Source organism: Coffea arabica, chromosome 3e (genome assembly GCF_036785885.1).
Source record: "Coffea arabica cultivar ET-39 chromosome 3e, Coffea Arabica ET-39 HiFi, whole genome shotgun sequence".
NCBI classification, from domain to species: domain Eukaryota; kingdom Viridiplantae; phylum Streptophyta; class Magnoliopsida; order Gentianales; family Rubiaceae; genus Coffea; species Coffea arabica.
Window position 1 is genome coordinate 37,449,207 of NC_092315.1, and position 20,096 is coordinate 37,469,302.

Genomic DNA, 20,096 nt, shown 5'->3' on the forward strand with positions numbered 1-20,096 from the left:
AAGATAGAATGCTAAGGACTGTTATAAGGACAGTTTTATAAGTCATACTTGGATGATAAGGACGGTTTTATATTTGAAATTAAATTTAGATAGATATTGATAATTGATTACATGCTTATGAAAGGAGAGAGATAAACTCCATATAGAGCGTAGGTTATTTTTAAAAAAAAAAGTGAAAATCATGGAATAAATTAACAAAAGCAAAATAAGAGAGAGATGGAAGAGTGTATGTTATTTTATAAAACGTGTTAAAATTATTTGCTGTGTCATTAAGTCACGTAGAAAAGAGAAAATATAAAATGATAAGAATGAGAATACGACTTTATTATATATATATATGTATATATATATGATTTATTAGTTCGGTGACATTTTTTGCTAAAAAATTAGTTTAGTGACTAAAAGTGATACAACTCAATAGTTGAGTGACGTTTTGCGCAATTTCCTCAAATTTCCATCAGAGTCAGAAACTTCACTTCACGGGCTCTCTTATTACATTCTCAATTCATAGTCACCTGCCATTACCGTACCGAGACTCTTTTACCCCAAGGCGTGAAATTCTGCTCCTGTTCTTGAAGCGAAGCAAAGCCGGCCAAAATGAACGCCCCAGATCGTTACGAGCGTTTCGTGGTTCCCGAAGGCGTGAAAAAGTACACTGCACTGATATTCTCTTTCTCTCCTTCTTCTAAGCATCATATTTATTTTTTTTTGAAAAATTTTATAGGGTCTCGTACGAGAGGGATACGAAGATTATCAATGCAGCTTCGTTCACTGTTGAGAGAGAGGACCACACCATCGGCAACATTCTCCGCATGCAAGTCCCAATTTCGTTGAATTTTTTTGAGCATTTGTCATTTCAGGGGGTTTTGTTTTTGTGCGTTAACCCTTGTCTTAAAATTACTAAATTGTTGAAATTGTATGGTTGATAAGCAATTCTCGAGTATATGTGTGTTTGGGGCTTTTGAGTTAAACCCTAATGTGAAAAACCCCACGTTTTTGTTTCCGATTATTTTGAAGAATTAAAGTAATTGTATATTGAGGAAATTTGTCAAATGGGCGTGTTCGGCATCTTATGGCATCAAAAGTAGTAATTTGACATTTTCTGTTATTAAGTGAAATTTGTTCGGATTATTTCTTATGGTCGGATTATTAAGTTACATAACTGTAAGAACAATTTTTTTACCAAAGCAATGCAAATGTCTGATGTAATAATTAGTGGGGAATGGTGTGCTCATTTTGCTAATTGTTCCTTGTATGTTTCACTTTTTAACTTACGCCATAAGTTTATGCGTGTACCTACATTTGGCATCGTACACCGATCCTTGATATGAGGAATTCTTGGTCGTCCGTTGTATTAGTCGCTCCACTTACTCTAATATTTTTTATCTCTACCTTGCAAAGATGTCATCTTCTCTCCTGTCTTTTCTCTTTGGTTAATATTCAGAAGCTATTTGGGATTATGATTATCTTATACAGTCTTTAATATACCTTACCGGGCAAAATGTCTCAAGGAAGAAGGTGTTTAGCTGGTGGTCATGCGGTACAGCGAGTGTCTATCTCCTGACTTTAATATATTTCTCTGATTTGAATTTTGTTTCTTTTTATTTTTGTCAGGCTGGTAATGATTGTCTCATCACAGGGTAGCTTATAAATTGGATCGATTGGTAAAATTAGAGCCATTTGTTCTTTTTATGATTGAATTCCGACCTTGTTTCTCTTGTTATGTGCAAATGCCTTTCAGTAGGTTATGTGCAATTGTAAAAAACACAAATAATCTTCCAACTGCTTTCATGTCGATTGACCTGGATGTCTTCAACAATGTCTTTTTTTTTTGGGAAGATTGATACATACTAAATTACATGGAATATCTAATTTTTTAAGGTTTTAGTTCCATTATTTTCCTCTGGAATGCAAGTTATTCATGGCTTAACTTGTTCAGTTCCTTGTTTATGTGCTGACTTTTTAAGTGGTAGACAAGTCATCTGATAAATCTAAGACTAGTTGGTAAACCCTATCAAATATGTTGGCACTATGTCTGGGTTTATTACTATGTTGTGGGGGGAGAAGACCCTTCTGCTTCCTGGTGTGGTTGGTCTGGCAACTTCTTTTGATATGGTCTTTAAGCTAGATGCAAGTATGGTCTCTATGAATATTTAAGTTATGCTTATGAATGGTTTATAAAGATTTACTCTCATGAATACATTAGAAGTTTCTATGCAAAGTTGCAAAGAGAATCTGTTATTTGAGCAATTTTGGCAAAATGATGGAAATCAAATAAAGGAAAGAGGCATGGGTTAGATAGATGATGTCTTTCTCTAAGAGAGTTGCTTGCCAATGTAGAGATCGAGGACGCTAGAGTAACTAAAATAACAAACAACAAAGGATTCCTAATTATTGTTTTAACAATGTATGATACATTTCTCATTAATGTTTCTGATTGAATAAACATACAGGCAACTGCATAGGGACCCTGATGTCCTTTTTGCTGGCTACAAGCTTCCACACCCCCTTCAGTACAAAATCATAGTCAGGGTTAGTGTTCTTTTTCATGTTTTAGATGCATTTTCTTATTCCTCTGTGTGGTGTTGCTTATCTATTTTGGTTGTAAGTTGCCTGAAGCACTGAAACTGGGATGTGTAATAAGATTGCTTTTTTTTCTTGGTGCACAAATAAAACTGATTAGCTTTGCTTTTATTTTGGATTAAGGGTATGTTCAAGTATTGACATGGGATATGTATGAATGAACGTGATTATCTTTTATTATCAGTCTTGGTCCTGGCTGGGGCATCTCTTATTCTTTTCTTTTAACAGTATACTACTGATTGTCTATGGTAATATTGCTGATTGAGTTAAAAATCATGTTGTAGATGTATATGCAAGTAGATTATAAATAGTATAGTATGGATGAGCAGAAAGCAAGCTTTCGATAGGAAAATAATTGCATCATGCTTAGGCTAGGTTGAGAGCTTCGTTTTTGTCATGAATACTCTCTCTCTCTCTCTCTCTCTCTCTCTCGTGGTAGTGGATAGTGTCTGCTTGGATAAATCGTAAGCAAATGTAGATGGCAACAACTTAGTAAAGAAGGTCCTGGGAGCAGGAGATATTGTTTTGCCATTTGAAGTCAATTACCCAGCCTGAGATAGAATTGAGGATGGAGGATTACCAACAATTGAACACCAAACTCCATAGGACACTGAATTTTGAAAGTATTCATGATTCTTGAGACTTTCCAGATACTTTGATAAAAAAATTGTGCTAGAACTTTTAAACTAACATTTATCTTGGAACTGGTTCCTGTACAACTTATCTTATCCTCAGTGACTGTAGTCCTTTCATTCTCCTTTGTATCTCTTTGCTGATGTGAGTTGTCATTGTTATTTTTTAGACCTTACGCCATTAAAGAAGAGGTTTATATAACTAAGAAAGTGCCTGTTTGAAAACTTTTTTGTTTGTCTTTAGTACTTTTGCAAAGATCACTTAAAAAATGTCTCAGGCCTCGTTTGATAAAACTAAAGTCTGAAATCCGAAAATTAAGTGTTGAAAGTATTAAATTGATGAATTTGAAGTTAATACCTATGTGATAACTAACTGAATTCAAGTGCTGAACTGAAATATCACACAAGTTTGATTATTTCATCTTTAAATAAATTTACTTTTACTTGTGTATTAGAAAGAAAGTAAAGAGTGTGTGTAAGAGAGAGAAAATACTGAAACAATTGAGAAGTGGTGTATGAGAGAGAGAGAGAGAGAGAGAGAGAGTGAGTGCATGTGTGTGTGCATGTGCATATGTGCTAAGAGAAAGAGAGGAAAGTGAACTGTGTTGAGAGCACATGTGAAAGTGTGTTTTGTGTGAGAGGGATAATGTGTGGGGTCCATTCAGTAAATTCAATGAAAAATTTTCACTTAAAATTTTGAACACAGATAAAAAAGCAGTGCTTAATGTATTAAGTGGCAAGGCGTATCTGTTATCAAACATGCATTATTTAAAAAGTTCTAAAGGAATTAATTTTAAGCATTAATTAGAGTTATGAAACAGACCCTCAACCTATTGTGCATTGGGGTTGTAAACATTGGATGTTTCAAAGCTGTGGTTATTGTTCTAACCTTCGGTCAAGTTGGATTGTTGCTTACAGCTCATTCACTCTGGTTTTCATTTGATATTGATTCAATCTGGTATTCCCTAATAATTCCGCAATCTTCTTTAAATAAAGAGTGTATTCTCCATTTTCTGTGATTTTGGTACCTTCTATGGTCTTTTTGTCATTGGAAAACTTTGAGCGTGCAAGCTCTTGGGATCCAGCGATTGTCAGTGATGTGCTTTATTCCTACTTTTCCATTCTTAGGCATCAGAAAGTTTTATGTTGTTCAACTGCAATTAACTTTCCATGGTGTTTTCCTTACTACTTATGGTCCAGGGGGGACTTAAAATGAAACACATCTTAAAATGTCTTCTTTAAGCAGCTTAGTTCTTAAAGTTGAGCCCTTTGGTGAAATGTTTTGCAGATTCACACAACCAGTCAATCTTCACCAATGCAAGCATATAACCAGGCTGTTAATGATCTAGACAAGGAGCTTGATCATCTGAAGAGTGCATTTGAGGTATGTTGTCTTGCTTACTTGGCTTTTGTAATCATCATTCAATTAATTTCTCCAGATAATTGCTTTGCTACAATTAAACTTTTTGGTTGGACTTTACCTATACATCTAGGAAAAAGCTCTGTTGTTCAGTAGTCCTGTTATTTTGATGTTATTAACAGAGGAATAATCCGGAACTCTGTTGGAGACTAGTCAAGTCATGCCAATGTTTTAGTGTTCAATTGCTTGCAAATTACTGGCCCTAAGTTCCACTATGGTATGAGGTGCAAATACTATAGGAGTTCCAACTCGGGGGCACAAAAGCTATTGTTAAATCTCAACTCAAGGGCAGTTTGAGCTGGAGCTGTTTGATTACTGATGTGTAACAGGATATGAAATTATGAATCCAATTTTCCTAAGAATGTAAATATCAGATTAGTAATGCATATCAAAATGTTTTGCAACTAGTAGAAATGGGTTAAAAAAGTTTTGCAAGACCAAATGAGAGCAAGGGAACATTTGGCACATTTGGTTGACAGCCGGCAGAACTTTGCATCATTAGAATGTCTGATACTGTGTATTTACATATATCTTTGTACTTAATAGCATCGGGTTTTGAATCTTGCGAAGTTTAATTAATCGAAATATGTTCATTGAATTGAAGCGTATCAAGTACCCTTTATGGATATGATTATTTGAATCTTGCTAAGTTTTAATTGATCAAAATATGATCATTGAATTGAAGCATAACAAGTGCTCTTTACAGATATGATTATCTGAGTCTTGCCATGTTTTAATTGATCAAAATAGCATCATTGAATGGAAGCATATAAAGTACTCTTTACAGACATGATTATTTGAATCTTGCTAAGTTTTAATTGATCAAAATATGATCATCGAATTGAAGCATATCAAGTACTCTTTAGAGATATGATTATTTGAATGGAATGTCTTTAAATTGTAGTCAAAGTAGCATGTGATGCTGTCAAGACTCTTGTCATTATCATCTGTCGTACTTGTCATATGATTTGATTGGTTAAAAAAAAGAGGTATAATAATTGCTTCCTTAGTTTATGAATCTACAACAGACTGCTTACTGGAAAGCAGAACATGACTTGAATATGATTTAGAGAAACAAAATTAAAAGATTGGTTGAAGGAAACTGATAGAAAGAGTTATAGAGGAAATGTTACTGAGCAATGAAGTTAGGTAGATGATGCTGAAGTTGCCTAAAAGCTCCTTTGCTATGATATGTTCGCAAGCATTAATGAGCTCAGCTTGTGTTTGTTGAAACTGGCTTGTCTAATGAGGACCACTGTCCTACCTTGGATCTGGTTGAACAAGTGTCATGCCATGTTTATTGATCCGATTAGTCGGCCATTAACTGCTAAATTTAAAAATTGCTGTAGAGTCAAGTTCATGAATGTGAATTTTTTCTTTTTCTTTTTTTTTGGCAGGGGGTTTGGGGGTTGAGGGGGGGTATCGGGGACACTATGGATTGGTACTCTAACAATTATCAAATAATTGAAAGTCAAATGAACAACTTTAGTTTCTCATTTGAAGAATTTATTGGATTCTGTTGGGGTTTTAATTTTTTTTGGGGGGGGGGGGTGTGGGGGGTTTGGCCTGCTCACCCACTTAATTACTGCAAAACAGAGTAGAGCTATCGAGTAAATATTGTAAATTTATTTTGTTTCCATGGTTTCTCCCCCTTTTTGGTGGTTAGTTTGTGCATGCATTGATTATTCAAGTACTCATGGTCTGAAATGAGAGAATGCTTTGGCTAATTAGTTATGAAACTGTGTAGTCGAATTGTCTTTTGAGTGTTCCAGAAGTTAGTTCTTTTACTTTTAGTTTCCCCCAGCCTCAGCTTTGTAATGTTAGCTCAGTTCTTTGAGTTGCATAATTACAACAAAGTTTCACTTCCAAAAAGGGAAAGAATATGGTTTTGACTACAGTGGAAGGACCATCTTCCACTCAGTTGACCTGTCATGAGCATGCAATCAGACTGCATTTTGTTCCTCTTCCATAAAATAGCATATTGAGTTGTTTGTCTTTGCAAGTCTGGTCTGTTTAAGCCTTGAGGATTTTATCGTGTAGCCTTACATTTTCCAGATTATTATCATGCAAATCAGAGTTTCTGAACGTCGCTTACAATCTGAATACCTGCATCAATGTGTCAAATTTGAGTAATTTTATATGCCCTGGGACCTAAGTAATTTTTTGCTTTGTGTTCACCATGAGTATATAGGTCTTCGACCTGTCTCTATGGAGTTAGTAGCTTATCATAGTGCTCTCGTATTTGTGTCTTGTGTTTAGTAGTATGGAATCTTTTGTATCCGGATTACTTTCTCACTGATGGGGGGTTTAATATGATTTTTGGTAAGATCTTGGTTTTGTTCTCACTTAATTTAAAATTCTGTGTACAGGCTGAGCTGGCAAAGCACTCGAGGGAGTACTAAACAGTTGTCGATATGCTGAGGGCATCTTCAACAAATGCCGTGGATATGTATCTAATTATCTGTGATGATATACAAATGCTGTATTTATTAACAAAACTTGAGAAAAAGCCTCGTGTAACAATACTGATTCTGGTTCACCAATGCATGGATCCTGTAGAAAACTATCTGCTTTTTGTTGGTTTATTTGATTTACGTAGGCCACTGTTGGTTGTTAACCTCAAGGAGTAGTTTAGTTGGCAACGCTTTCATTTTCTTTGCCGCACATTTTGTTAGTTTACCTTTGAACTTGCTGTGATACTTGAGATCATTTCAGATGCTTTCTATTGAGCTTTCGTTAGAGTTGTTGATGGTTCCCTTTAGGTTTGGATGCTGTTACTTAGCTACCCTACGTTTACTGTGTGTGGTGGGTATAGCGCCTATGGGAGTAGTATAATGAACTGCTAATGCTTGATACAGGCGAGAGAGAAAGAAAGGGAAAATGAAAAATTATACGTTAACCTCTAAATTTTCTAGTTTCCAAATTTTTAACCCCAATATTTTTTATCGACTCAAAATGCTCTTTATCTTAGATAGGGGTATAAATGGAACTGGCCAACCTGAACGTTTTAGTGTCTTGATTGTTTGATTATGTTACCGAATTTAAAATTTTGTTTAAGTTTGGTTTGTTTAATTGATGAATCGAGTTTGAAGGAGTTTTTTTTTTATCGAATTTGAATATTATCAAACATAAAACGCTGTTCAAATTTGATTTTGATTAGTTGATGAATTAAGTTTGATCTTTCGATTGTAATCTTAGATGCTCATTAGAACCTAATTAATTATAAAGTACTCACACTTAGATGGTCCAGGGGCGGCATTTTTCATATTGTTGCTTACCACGTACATTTGAGAGTTATAGAAACTTAGATGCAACGTATAAGGGCAGGCTGTTATTTGCTGTGTTGTTTAACCAATCTATTTTCTTGCAGTCTTTTTTCTCCTTATGTGGTGAATATTGGTTGCTTTTCCTTTTATTTGCTTTAGTCATAGTAAGTATTTGTGTGTCTTCATACACAAACCAATTATCTTGACAGTTGGCACTCAAATTATTTTTTGGAAGCTTTTCTTAGAAATCAATCGATCATATGTTATATTCTTCTCCCTCTTACATTCCAAAGATAGAAAACATAAAAAGAAGTATCCAAATTGCCAGTCTTTTTTGTTCCTTTTTTATGGGGTCTAGATCGCCAGTATGTTGCTCGAATTAACATCTAGGTTGGTAAGAGTGAAAATTTGAGCGGTGGATACAGAAGTTTAACACATTAACTGAATGCGAGCTCCTTCGGCTAGCCAGAATAATCTACGTCCTACAAAGAGTTGGAAATTGGACTCTCATTTTTCACTGTCATCAACTCTTTTCTTGATGATGTTATGATGTCTTCACTTTGCAGCAACATAAACTTGGTTTGTATCCCTCTAGCATGTTCTCCACCTCCTCCAATTGCAAACCTTTGGTTTCAGGTATGAGGAAGAAAATGGCCACAAGTCCAAGAAAGGAGACCACAGCAAACAGAAGGAAAGGTGCCCCCGGAACCAAGTGCTTCTGTCAATGTCAAGAACGTCTCACTCACTAGCAGATTAGAAACCCGATTAGAAATTGCTGCAATTCCACCCCCTATGCCTCTATCTTAATGGGTATATCTCAGAATTTACAATCCAAGGTGCAGTCCCCACTACCCATCCCAGGAGTGTAAAATATAGGGCAAAAAGTAGTGATCCTTAAACTTTCAACTTTGTGTACTTTTAATCCTCCAATTAATAAGTGTGTAAATGTAGTCCTCCAATTAATAAAAATATGTAGTCATAGTCCTTCGGTCTAATTTGGCTGTTAAGATGGACGGGATGATACAAAAATGATAAAAAAAATAATAGCATAATTTCAAAAACCTCCCTTGAGGTTTTTAACAATTTCATTTAGCTCCCTTGAGATTTTAAAAATTACACATACCTCCCTTATCATTTAAAATGACTATACTACCTTTAAATATTCTAATAAAATTTCCTTGTTTGATATGTTTATACTTAGAATGACTTTTAAAATTACTTTTTCATTCTTTTTCCTTCTTATTCCTTTTTTCTAAAAAAAATTTTTGCCAATAAAACTGTAGAATTACCACTATTATCTCTAGTTTCTATTGTAACCAAATGTCTAACTAGTGATTTTTTTTTGATGTGTTAACTTTATATGCAATCCAATATTTTTGTTGATCTTTATTTCTATTTTTGGTATTAAAATTAAGAATAAATCAAAAGAAAATAGCCCAAAATCACTATTAAATTATGATAATCCAACTAATCGAAAAATTCATAAACTCTAAATGAATTATTTCAACAGTTTCTTTTTATCTTATAAATTTAAATTCATAATAAAATACCATCAAAAGTATCATATCATAGTGATAAAATTATTATTATTATAGTTGTTTATCAAATAGTAGGTATGAACATAAAAAATTTGGCATATTTTTATTATAATTATACTAGATAATCTTATAATTGTATAGGGAAATAAATTAAAACTCATTATACAAGGGTATTTTTGGTTATTCATTTAAAAATTTGACCAAGTCAATATTGTTTTAAGGTTTTGTTACTAAAACTATCAAATCAAGAGAAGTAGTTGTAATTTTCCAAACCTTAGGGGAGTTCAGTGAAATTGCTAGTTTTGTAATTATCCCAAAAATAAATGTCATGTGAGCAATCTGTGATGTGTTTCCTGTCCATCTTAACAGCCAAATTGGATGGAAGGACTACAACTACACATTTTTATTAATGGGAGAACTGCGTTTACACACTTATTAGTTGAAGGACTAATAGTGCCCTAAAATAAAATGTGCAATCCTAGGAGTAGAACTGCAAAATATCCGAGTTTGCTCGGACGAGCCTTCAGTGTGCCATGCTCGACGTTCTGCAGGGCATGCGCCTTTCATTGCATCACCGGCCACCAAGCATGCTTTCGGATGAAGCTAATCGATAACTAGAAATCAAAGGAAACAGTCAAATGCTGTGATGCATATATACTTAGTTCTATGGATTGAAGACAATGGTAGGAGTAGGACTTGCATCGACATCAGGGCTTAATTATAGGTCTATTGCGTTTTTATGAGCAGTTGGTAGCTTGGTATTAGTATACCACTAGTCCTCAGTGCTTCTAATAATGAAACAGAACAGAAAACAAGCTTATGTACCTTAGTGATAAAATTTAAGAGCAACTTACTCGGCTAGCTCCATTAGCACAAAATGCACAATCAGAAGATGCCCTCAAGCATGTCATGCAATTCCAAGGCGATGGATTTGAGGCTTTCGTGAAGCTGGGACAGGTATCATTGACACCAAATTGACTGATTCAGAGTGATCGACGAGTGGGGAATGAGATGAAGCTTGTGAAAATAGGTCGGATAAGACCACTAGGCAAGCTATGATCCCAAACATAGAGACTATCATCAATCTCCTCCTTCCAAATTTGTCAACAAAAGGGCACCGAAGCAACTTGTGATGAGAGAAAGTGCCAGAGCTGTCGAATTCAAAGCAAATCCAGCAAGTTGAACTATGGTAGGACTGTAGTACATTACGACAAACTGCTGAGCTACTTGGAATAGTGATGCTCGCATGCAGTCCCCTACGCACCAAAACATTACCCCAGGTACCCTCAAGCTTTGAGAATGTGTCATCACCTATAGACTGTTGTTTTGCTATTTCAGCTTCAATGGAGCATTCCAGAGCCTTCATTTCTGCCTCAACTTCCTCGCCAGGATAAATCTTTGCCAAGATTGACCTTGCTTCCTCTTTCTTGTTCTAATCAAACATTTAATCCAGCAATCCACAATCGCATTATATACGTGACATTAGACCGAGTTTTACTATTTGTGTAGTCACACTACAACGTGGAGTATTATAAATCATCAGTAGATAGAGTTTTTTTTTTAATCTATTTACCTTCCCATAAAGCCATCTAGGTCTAATGGTTTATAAATCATCAAAAATTGTTAGCCTCGAAACCTCTGCGACTAAGGATTTGAAGCTAATTTTAGTGTGTCTTTTGGATTGTTTACTTAGCTATACACAAAAATGAAAGGAAAAAAGAAAAGAAAAGAACAAAAAAAAGGAATTAATTCATCTAGATTGTTCACACTAAGAGCCAAAGTCTGAAAACACTTCGAGTTATTATTGCCAAGAGAATTAAGATTAATGAATGAGGTTGTCAGAAGTAAAGTCAAATAGTGTCCGAACAAGGTCCAAGTACTAGATTCCAGGATAAATTCTATACCTATTTCACTCACTCTCTCTCTCTCTTTCTACCAGTATCCGCTCTTGAATGTGAAGTTAGGATTGTAATAAAGAAATGAAACATCAACTCTTGTTTTCACGTTTTCACTTTTAGACAATTTAGCTTGGTACCAAAAACATGATTTTTCATAATGATCCTCCAATTAGTTGTGCGATAAAGAAAGGTTAATTCTAGGTGGATTTCCAGCAAAATAGACCATGAATTCCTGAGTGCAACCTGTTTAATTACTCGTGCAGCAGGCTACTAGAGGTATATAATTGCGTGCAGTTGCTTATTGGAATAGGAGTTTGAGTTCTATCTGTTGTACACTGTCACCTATGCAATGTGCAGTCGTCTACTTGATACATATTTATTACATAAAATCTATATTTGTCTTGTCATCAAATATTTACATTATTGATTTGATTAGAGAAATTTTGTAATTTAATTGGCAAAATTGCTGAGTGGTTTAGAATAGACCAATTCACGGGCAACAATTTACAAAAATTTACATAATTGCTAAGTAGTTAAGCAATCTTTTTTAAAGGTTTTGCATAAATAAAATTTACTTTGAGACGTAACATGAAAGACTTTTAATTTTGGTAATATTAAGAGGTTAATGTATGTCTGTTTGGACGGTCTTTTTTTTTTTAAAGAAAAAAAGTTTATTAGTTCAAAAATTTTATTTAAAACAGCATCTATAGTAACACTCTAAAACCATCCAGAAATTAAAAAAAATATTAAAAAAGTACATCAAATAATGTACTGGGTGACAGAAGTAGGTATTGGTGGGAGGTTGGGAGGCTAACAATGGTGGGTGATTAGTGTCTATTTAAAAAGAAAGTTTATTTAAAACACCATCTTTCTAAAACACCCGCAAATTTTAAAAACAAATATTTAGAAAGTATCAAATAGTGCATTGGTGGAAATAGTGGGTATCGACGGCAGGTTTGGAGGCTACCAATTGTGAGTGATTAGGGGTGGTGCAAGAAGAAGTGGTATGTATTGGATACATTCCAACAATGAGTTGAGAGGTTGCCCATGGTAGGCGGCAAGCGGCGAGGAAGGGATATTTTGGATAAACACCAACATTTAAAATAGTTATAGTAAATACAAATCCTATTTGTTATTAAAACACTCTCAATTTACAGTGTCCACTTTCAGATTTATTATCCCTAACATTTAGATGTTTTTGTGGTTTTATTTAAAATTTCCAAATATTTTATTCGTGAGAAGCAATTATTATTGGTCCAATAGAAATCACCAGCACCTGTTGCATAATAAGTACAATTTTGTCATCTTTGTGACTGGCTCACAATAGTTGTAGGCAATTGATGGTCGCATAAACAAAAATGAAAATCCCATACACACTTTTTTCCCCTCCCCCCACCCCAATTCCCTTGGCAAATTTCTCGGAATAATATTGATATATGAAAAAATCTCAAATGTAGTATTTTGTTGGATTTGTGTCTAAAATAAGGGTCACCACACCTAAGAAAATTGGCTCACAAAAAATCCGATTTATTTTTGAATTTTTTTTCAACAGTTTAAGAATTTTTTAAGTTAAGATTTTGGATTGAATATTTTAATTTAGCCACAAATCTAATATGAGGTGAAAGCTGTGGACGGTGGATAGGGGTAGACACGTGGATGGTAGATGGGGGGCCACGTTATCATTCATTCGAAGAATGGATGATTGATATTTACTCAACTCAATACAATGAACGGCTATAATTTAAAGTGCATCAATCAATGATTTAAAGTGCATCAATCATTGATGCACTGCGTAGCACTTGATCAAAAACAGAACGCGTTCCACAGGCCACTTTTGCAAAGTGGCCCCTACATGAATGAATAGGGCAGAAAAAGAACTAGGTAGAGAATACCACTGCTGCAATTTTGAATTCAACATTCAAAATTGAAATTCTAAATTATCCCGTCTGGGATGCGATTGCTGATACGTGTCCCTGGTTTGATTGACAAGAATTGCAACATGTGTCATGAGAAGAGTCGGATAAATGCAACTGAAATCGGAGACTTTCAGCCTTTCTTGCACAACATGCTCATTTTCTAGAAGATCGGTCGATACGCTGTGTTTTGAAGGTCTATAAGTTAATTCGCAAGTGCGGCATCAGAAGAGATGGCAAATATGAGGGACATGACTGGATTCTTCAGGGTCGCGAGGCACAGCGGCATGGAACATGTCGTGCTCCTGGGGACGTACATCGCTCTTCGCATAGGGAGTGTTCGATTCATAGTAGAATTGCATCGGCCACTCAGGGCAGTGGAAGAGATGAAGGGGACCTTGACGAAGTCAGGGGATGATGCGGAGGATTCGTGTTCCTTTAGGAGCAATTGAATCTGGTACTAACACATAGACATGTTTCGGTAGAAGAGGAGGACCCCACATACGTATGAAATACGTAGGCGTGCAATGTATGATACGGTGTAGTAGTGATATATTTGTACGTAGGTAGTAATTTAATGCAACAGTACCACGTGTAATGAATATACAATATGAAAATAAAAATACGTCAATCCATGTGGAATAAAATATGTAGAAATTCGAAATCTGCTTCCTTGCATTTAATCCAGACACGTGACAAGAAATTATACGCTAATTCTAGATGAATCGGACTTATGACACCGTAATTATATAATTGGCTCATGAAAAGAGCCCTGGCCTTATTATTCATCATAGTGGGATCCACATCCTTCAAGAACCAGGGAGCCCTGATCAAGAGCCACGCTTACATTTTGGTGAGGCGTAACCTCTTGCGGAGGTTATAATTTGTCCGAATTGACACCGACCAAGTGATCAAAGTGGCCTGGACGTGATGAAACAGAGGGGATCCTTCCTGAACTCTCAGGAATAACTTCCTTGTTGCATCAATGCTAAGAACGTGGTATCCCTTATTGCATCCATTGTGGTGGAGCAGGCAGGAGCTACACGCGAAGCTAATTCTCTTGGTTCATCTCTTTCTCTTAGACAGGTAGTGTCTGATCTTAATTTCTTGGGGCGAACAGGGGCTCTTTGAGGAAGTAGAATGCAACATTCTGCTTGGTCCAGCTAAGGAGATCATTATGATTCGATGCACTAAGTAGTTGTGGTAGGAGAAATTGGAATCAGGATTGCAGAGTATGATTGTCGGAATTCCCCTTTTTATTTTCCTAAGTTTGGTATATTTACAATCGTATGACCAATCTCGTTGGGCCCCTGTGAATTCCTTCCAATGTTTGAGAAATTGAGGGTTAACGTCATCGATCACATTATACCAGACATTGTCATGGTGATGAACTAGGTCAATATGGCCTGCATAGCAATTATGCGTCTGAGGATTCAGACTTCTAACCCAGTACGTTTTACAGTTCGACTTAGGCCTTCTATTATTATGGACATGGGCCTATGGCGCATGGTGGCAGGCCCAATTATATTTCGAATGGCCCATTCGATCAAGAAATTGGGAACGCGTTGGGCCTGAGGAAAAAGGGCCATGCATGGTTCTGGTGGCTTCTGAAATATTTTGTCCAAATTACTCGACAATTTGTCATAGTGAATAATGAAGGACCGATGATCGCCCTTCTTGATGACATCAAGTACCATTCCCTTATCATCCTTGGTAAGAGCAGCAGCATACACCTCTCCCATTTTTTCAATAGAGAATCTGCTACTACCATCCGTCTGGAAGTTGTCCTATTCCACAAAATCGCCATATTTTGACATATAATTCCTAACTACGGATGAATTCCTTATGCATTCTATTTCCTTGAAGAGTCCCTATTCATCCCCAGAAATCAAGGTCAGGCACCACTTGTTCAAGAAGGAGAGACAAACTAGGAGAATTAGGTTCGCGCGTGGTAAAAAAGTATGGCAGCCCACGTGACAAAAGAATATGACACTCGAGAAAATCCGGACCGTCTATCAGAGGGATAAATGACACGTGGAGGCCTTCCGACCGTCCACATGTCCACCCCAAGCATCTTTGTAATATTATAAGACGCTCGGAAAAAGGGCCTTAAAGAGGCCCATTATATAGCCACTACCATTATGCCATGTGTATTCAACCCAGTCTACCCAATACAATAGATACCTTGCAATGAGTTGGGTGATGTCATCAAGTTGGATTGGGTGACTTTATCTGGGTAGAGCTCCGCACTGTGTGTCGTCAACATCGTTTCACTGAATCCTCAAGATTTCACCAAAAAATACAAAACACTTCATTCTTAGTCATCTTATCTTCATCAAATGCAAGGACACTGGAATAATTCAATGGAAATACCAACTCTTTCCACTTCCTACTTCAATTTGCAGGTAAGTGGAACACAATTTTCGACCCCATTCATAATCTCTGTAATAGAGATTCAATCACAATATTCAAGTACGAAGTAAATCGTCCATCCTAATAGATTATGACTCACCAGAGGACAATATCTAAATTATGGATGCTTTCGGCCATAAGGTCGGACCAAATTCTCATCTGACAAATCAAAAAAGTTGTGTACCGCTGTGCTTATCGGGGAAGATAAGTGAATCGAAATGCTTGCAGTGAATTAGGGTTATCAATATATGGGCCACTTATACTAAGGAACAATATATTCCTAATTTTTTTATCAGATGGGCCAATCAAATGCTATATGGTCCTCACACCAAACCCAATCCATCCATTGCACCAATTAAAATGTATCTAGGTCTCGTATCTTGTTCGAAAAAGTTCTCAACTTTTTGATCCACTTGGTCAATTAAAATGTATCTGGGCCTCGCATCAGATCCAATCTATTCTTATCGAAAATGTTCTCAACTTCTTGACCTACTGGCCCAATTAAAGTGTACAGGGGTCTCGCATCAGGCCCATTATCATCATAACAGAAGGTCCAACCATATTGGTTTTCAATTTTAAATATCCATAATTTTCACAATCATGCTATGCAATTCTTGTTCCAATTCCTTCTGCTATGACTACTTAAGCGCACCACATTGCAATGATCTCCTCACCTGCATCAAGCAGAATGCCACATTCTATTTCCTCTAAGAGCCCCTGTTCGTCCCCAAAAATCAAGATCAAGCACCACCTATTCAAGAGGAAGAGATGAACCAGGAGAATTAGGTTGCCGTGTGTGTGACGACCCCATTTCGCTCTAGGGCGTACCCAAGAGTTTGGCGGACCACCTGCCCAACTCTCGCAAGGACTCACTCACTAATGCTCTTGAAATAACCGTTCAAGCCTCGAAATTAACATAAAAGTTCCATTCCCAACCAACCATTCAAATTTAATTTACAATCAGAGTAAAACATAGGATTACATTTCTAAAGATTCCAAATAGATCTTATCTACAAAAGTACAAGTACGAGAGATTATATGCACTAGTTCATGGCTACTTGCTCCATCCTCTATCCCTGTAGGAAAACAAACTAATGGAATGAGCTAAAAACTCAGTGAGGTTCCCAAACAAGCAAACACAGGAACATTTACACTTAGCAGTTTGCACACTTGGCACAGTAATAAGCAGTCATTCAAGAATCAATCATTCATTCATTGAAAGCATACATGCTCACTTGGAACCATTCATTCAAGTCATTCATTCATTCGCCAACCATTTTCCTTATCCCTCCGACATTAGAAAACATTTGTAAGTGAAAACTCCTTCAGTGTTCATGTCATTCATTCATTGATTTCATTATATTGAATTCACTAGCCAGTTCTCCATTAGATTTTGTGGTAATACTTGAGTATACCAAACATTGTTCCAGAGTCACCAGCCACCCGATTGAGTCCATTTCTAGCTCAAGTCGACTGCAACGAAGGGCAAGGGCCCAATTCAGCCAAAAGGCTTATATTCATGCACAAGTAGCATTCAATCATTGAAAATTCACTTTTGCTTGGGTTGAGTGCGATAAAGTATACATTTGCCCATAAAAAATTCATTTAGCAATCATTGGAATGCATTTAACATTCTAGCAACATTCACAACATTTCACATTGTCATTTAAAGCATATACATGCAAGGAACACTCATCTTTTAAAGTAGACCAAAGCTAAAAGTTCAACTCCAAGTCATACGCGTTCCTACCATTAAACCCTAAAAGTAACCAAGACAAGATGTTATGGTCCGATCATTCAAAACTTAGGTTAATAAGGTGCTCACTTTAGCCTTAGTCATAAGCCATACGCCTATCTAAATTCGGCCTCTTGAAACACAAAACTCAAAGAGAAACTTGAAAGCCAATCGAAGAATATTCAAGTGCATTTTAGAGCTATGATTCAAGTAAGTTATTAGTATGAAAAGAAAACACTTGTTTAAGGCCACAAAACCATCCAAAATCACACCAATTAAAGTTTAAGACCTAGAAAAGTTTTCTCAAAGTTTTCCAGGTTCCACTCAATTAATTTGATAAAATTCTCGGCTTTGGCGACATTTTTGAAAAAGCATAACTTGAGTTCCGTGGGTCGAAAAATCACAAAACTTACACTATTAGAAAATAGACTCGAAGTATTAATAGACTTTAGAAGACATCTTCATGAAATTCAACTCATAGGTTAGCCAAATTTTCAGTTCAAAATCACTGCTGTTTCATGTGCAAAACAGAACAGTCATGGTTTTTAAAGAAAGTTTGTAAATTTGCTGGTATTTATAAGAGTTGAACCAACCCCTGATTTTTACACGGTTAAAAGAGTTATGAATCTAGTTTCAAATGCAATAAACAGAACTCAATTTGAATTTTTCTAGACCAAGATATAACAGATTTCCCAAAACTGCTCAAAGTCTCCTGGAGGAAAACTTTTTAGCAGCACTTCCCCTTATTTTCCCTAATTTCCAGCCATTTTTAAGGCTTCATTCTCACCACAAGGCAGCCCCAAATCAAGTTCACAGGGTATAGCATACATAGAATACTTATTTTAGCCACAAAATTAGCTATAATCAACATATACCTAAACTGGAAAATTTTCTACCAAGGCTGGAATTTTGCCTCTCAAAACTGGAAATTGTATCTCAAGGCTATAAATCTCCTATTAAAGCTAAAAAATCACATATTGAACCTAGAGAATTCATATCAAGGTTAGAAACCTCATATCAAAGCTATAAAAGCCATATCAAAGTTGGGAAATTCATCTCAAGGCTAAAAATTGAACATTGAACTGGAAATTGACCATACCCTAGCAACAACTTCACCAAAACCTAGCAAAACCATGAAATCTTCCATGAAATCCTCCAATATCAAGTCATATGTGGATTAAATTGCAAACTAAGAAGAAAAAGAGGAGTTTTTTAGTATGATGCCTCAAAACCCCAAGATAAGATGCAAGACAAGAGGTTTCTTCCTCAAATAACTTCACCACAAGCTCACTTCCAAACTTGATGCAAGATTTGTCGGAGTAGATTTGAGTTTTCTCTTGTTTTCCCTCACTAATTGGACAAGAATCAAGGCTTGAACTTGGAGGTTTTCTCTCCTTTTCTCTCCTCAAGTTTTTGGCCAAGACAAGCAAAAAAAGAAGATGATTTGGATGATATAAAACTTGGTTGGTCATATAAAGACTTGGTCTTAGTCAACTTTCCATGGATGATGGACATTTGGCAAGAAAAGAAGTAATATCTATCCATTTAGCTTCCTAACATCCAAAAGCTCCAATTAGCTTGTACCAACTCTTGTCACATAATTTTTTTTCTTACACAAAACTCCTTCTAATCCTCCAATTTATGATACACACTTCACTAGTTGTCACACTAGTATTATGCACTATGAGACTTAACATGTATCACATGAAAAATGCACAAAGTAAAATAAGAAATAGTTTAAAATCATGATTCAATTAATAAAACAACCAAGAATTCAAGGCAAGTAAATGAAATCAAAGAAAATATGTAACTAACTATCGGGTCACAACACAACTTGCAAACATCTAAAAGTGAGCAAAAATGAATAAAACCTTTTTTTTTCTTGGTCAAAGCTAGGGTTTGAAATCTTTTGTATTAAAATCTCTTTCTTGCCATAAATATCTCGTGCCACAAAATGTTAGGCAATCAATTAAAAGAAGCAATAAGGTACAACTGTCCGTTATCATTTGCTATATATATACAAGCAAGTAAGCCAAACTGAAAGGTACAAAAATTTTGGGTCCTCACAGTGTGGCTACTGCTTGTTCCACCTCAATGAATGTAATAAGCGGCACCACGTTCTCAACATTGATGAAACAAGGAAGTTATTCCTGAGAGTTCAAGAAGGATTCCCTCCATTCACCATGTTCCAAGCCACTCCACCACTTAGTCGGTGTCAATTCGGGCAAATTACAACCTCTACAAGAGACTCCGTCTCACCAAAATGTGGGCACGACTCCTGATCAAGACTCCTTGGTTCTTGAAGGACGCGAATCCTAGTAGAATGAATAATAGGGTCAAGGCTCTTATCATGAGCTAATTATATAATTACGGTGTCATAAGTCTGATTCATCTAAAATTAGCATGTAATTTCTTGCCACGTGTCTGATTAACTGCAAAGAAGTAAATTTCGAATTTGTAAGTATTTTAATCCAAGATGAAATGGATTGACATATTTTTATTTTCATATTGCGTATTAATTACACGTGGCACTACTGCATTAAATCCATACCTATGTACAAATGTGTCACTACTACGCTGTATCCTACATTGCACACCTACGTATTTTATACGTGTGTGAGATCCACTTCTTCCACCGAAGTACGTCCACATGCCAGTACCAGGCTCAATTGCTTCCAGAAGAGCACGAATTCTCCGCA

General features: G+C 36.0%; 1 protein-coding gene and 1 pseudogene across 1 annotated transcript; one reads left to right on the top strand and one right to left on the bottom strand.

The window, feature by feature from the left end:
- Nucleotides 1-489: 489 nt before the first annotated feature.
- LOC113734967 (DNA-directed RNA polymerases II, IV and V subunit 11) lies at nt 490-7,379 on the top strand. The gene is made up of 5 exons (XM_027261759.2): nt 490-650; nt 725-814; nt 2,454-2,532; nt 4,504-4,599; nt 7,005-7,379. The coding sequence occupies exons 1-5, from the start codon at nt 598-600 to the stop codon at nt 7,035-7,037; spliced, it is 351 nt and encodes a 116-aa protein (XP_027117560.1). The 5' UTR covers nt 490-597; the 3' UTR covers nt 7,038-7,379.
- Nucleotides 7,380-8,445: 1,066 nt separating this feature from the next.
- Nucleotides 8,446-14,992, bottom strand: LOC113737582 (inositol transporter 4-like; annotated as a pseudogene).
- Between the last annotated feature and the right edge of the window lie 5,104 nt (nt 14,993-20,096).